The sequence below is a fragment of the Propithecus coquereli genome, unplaced genomic scaffold (assembly GCF_000956105.1).
Source record: "Propithecus coquereli isolate 6110/MARCELLA unplaced genomic scaffold, Pcoq_1.0 Scaffold688, whole genome shotgun sequence".
Lineage (NCBI taxonomy): Eukaryota > Metazoa > Chordata > Mammalia > Primates > Indriidae > Propithecus > Propithecus coquereli.
The window spans coordinates 36,799-37,312 of NW_012152929.1; the positions used below are offsets into that span (position 1 = coordinate 36,799).

A 514-nucleotide genomic window follows, 5' to 3' on the forward strand; every position below is an offset into this window, starting at 1 on the left:
GATTTTATTTCCTATCTAGTTTGAGAGCTGAAGGCATTAGTAACTGGGGTTTTATATATAAAGAGATATATCACCAGGACTCAATTAGCTCTATACTTATTTTATAATACAAACATTGTCTAGAACACTTAATTTCTTCCCAACATAATTGTTATATGCTAAAATTTCTATTACTAAGTTTTACATAAGTCACATTTAAATATATATATGAAGATATATTTCCTGGTTAAGACTAATAAAAGCACTTGAAATACAGACTGGCTGAATCTATTGTATTTTGAAGTGCTAAATTATGTTGTCATGTATTAAATTACTTACTCGGAATCTTCCAATTATATTGAAACAGCATCCTTCATTCAGACAGTTGATGCTGAGCAGTCTGCAGTGGTCAATTACTTTCTCACAGTTTTTTCCAGTAAATCCTGGCATGCAACTGTAAATACATTGGTGTAAATTAGACAAGTTGCAATTTAAATATTTTCAAAAGAAGTCTATTAACAGTCTTCCAAAAGTA

The 514-nt window shown here is 29.6% G+C and overlaps 1 protein-coding gene across 1 annotated transcript in view; it reads right to left on the minus strand.

Moving 5' to 3' along the window:
- Positions 1 to 318: 318 nt before the first annotated feature.
- The window catches only part of LOC105823634 (protein eyes shut homolog), a gene marked incomplete at its 3' end in the record, with an annotated part of 141,375 nt that continues 141,179 nt past the window's right edge, over positions 319 to 514 (minus strand). Inside the window, exon 5 of the mRNA XM_012660882.1 lies at positions 319 to 433. Coding sequence (XP_012516336.1) covers positions 319 to 433 — 115 coding nt within the window. The remainder of the gene's footprint in view (positions 434 to 514) is intronic.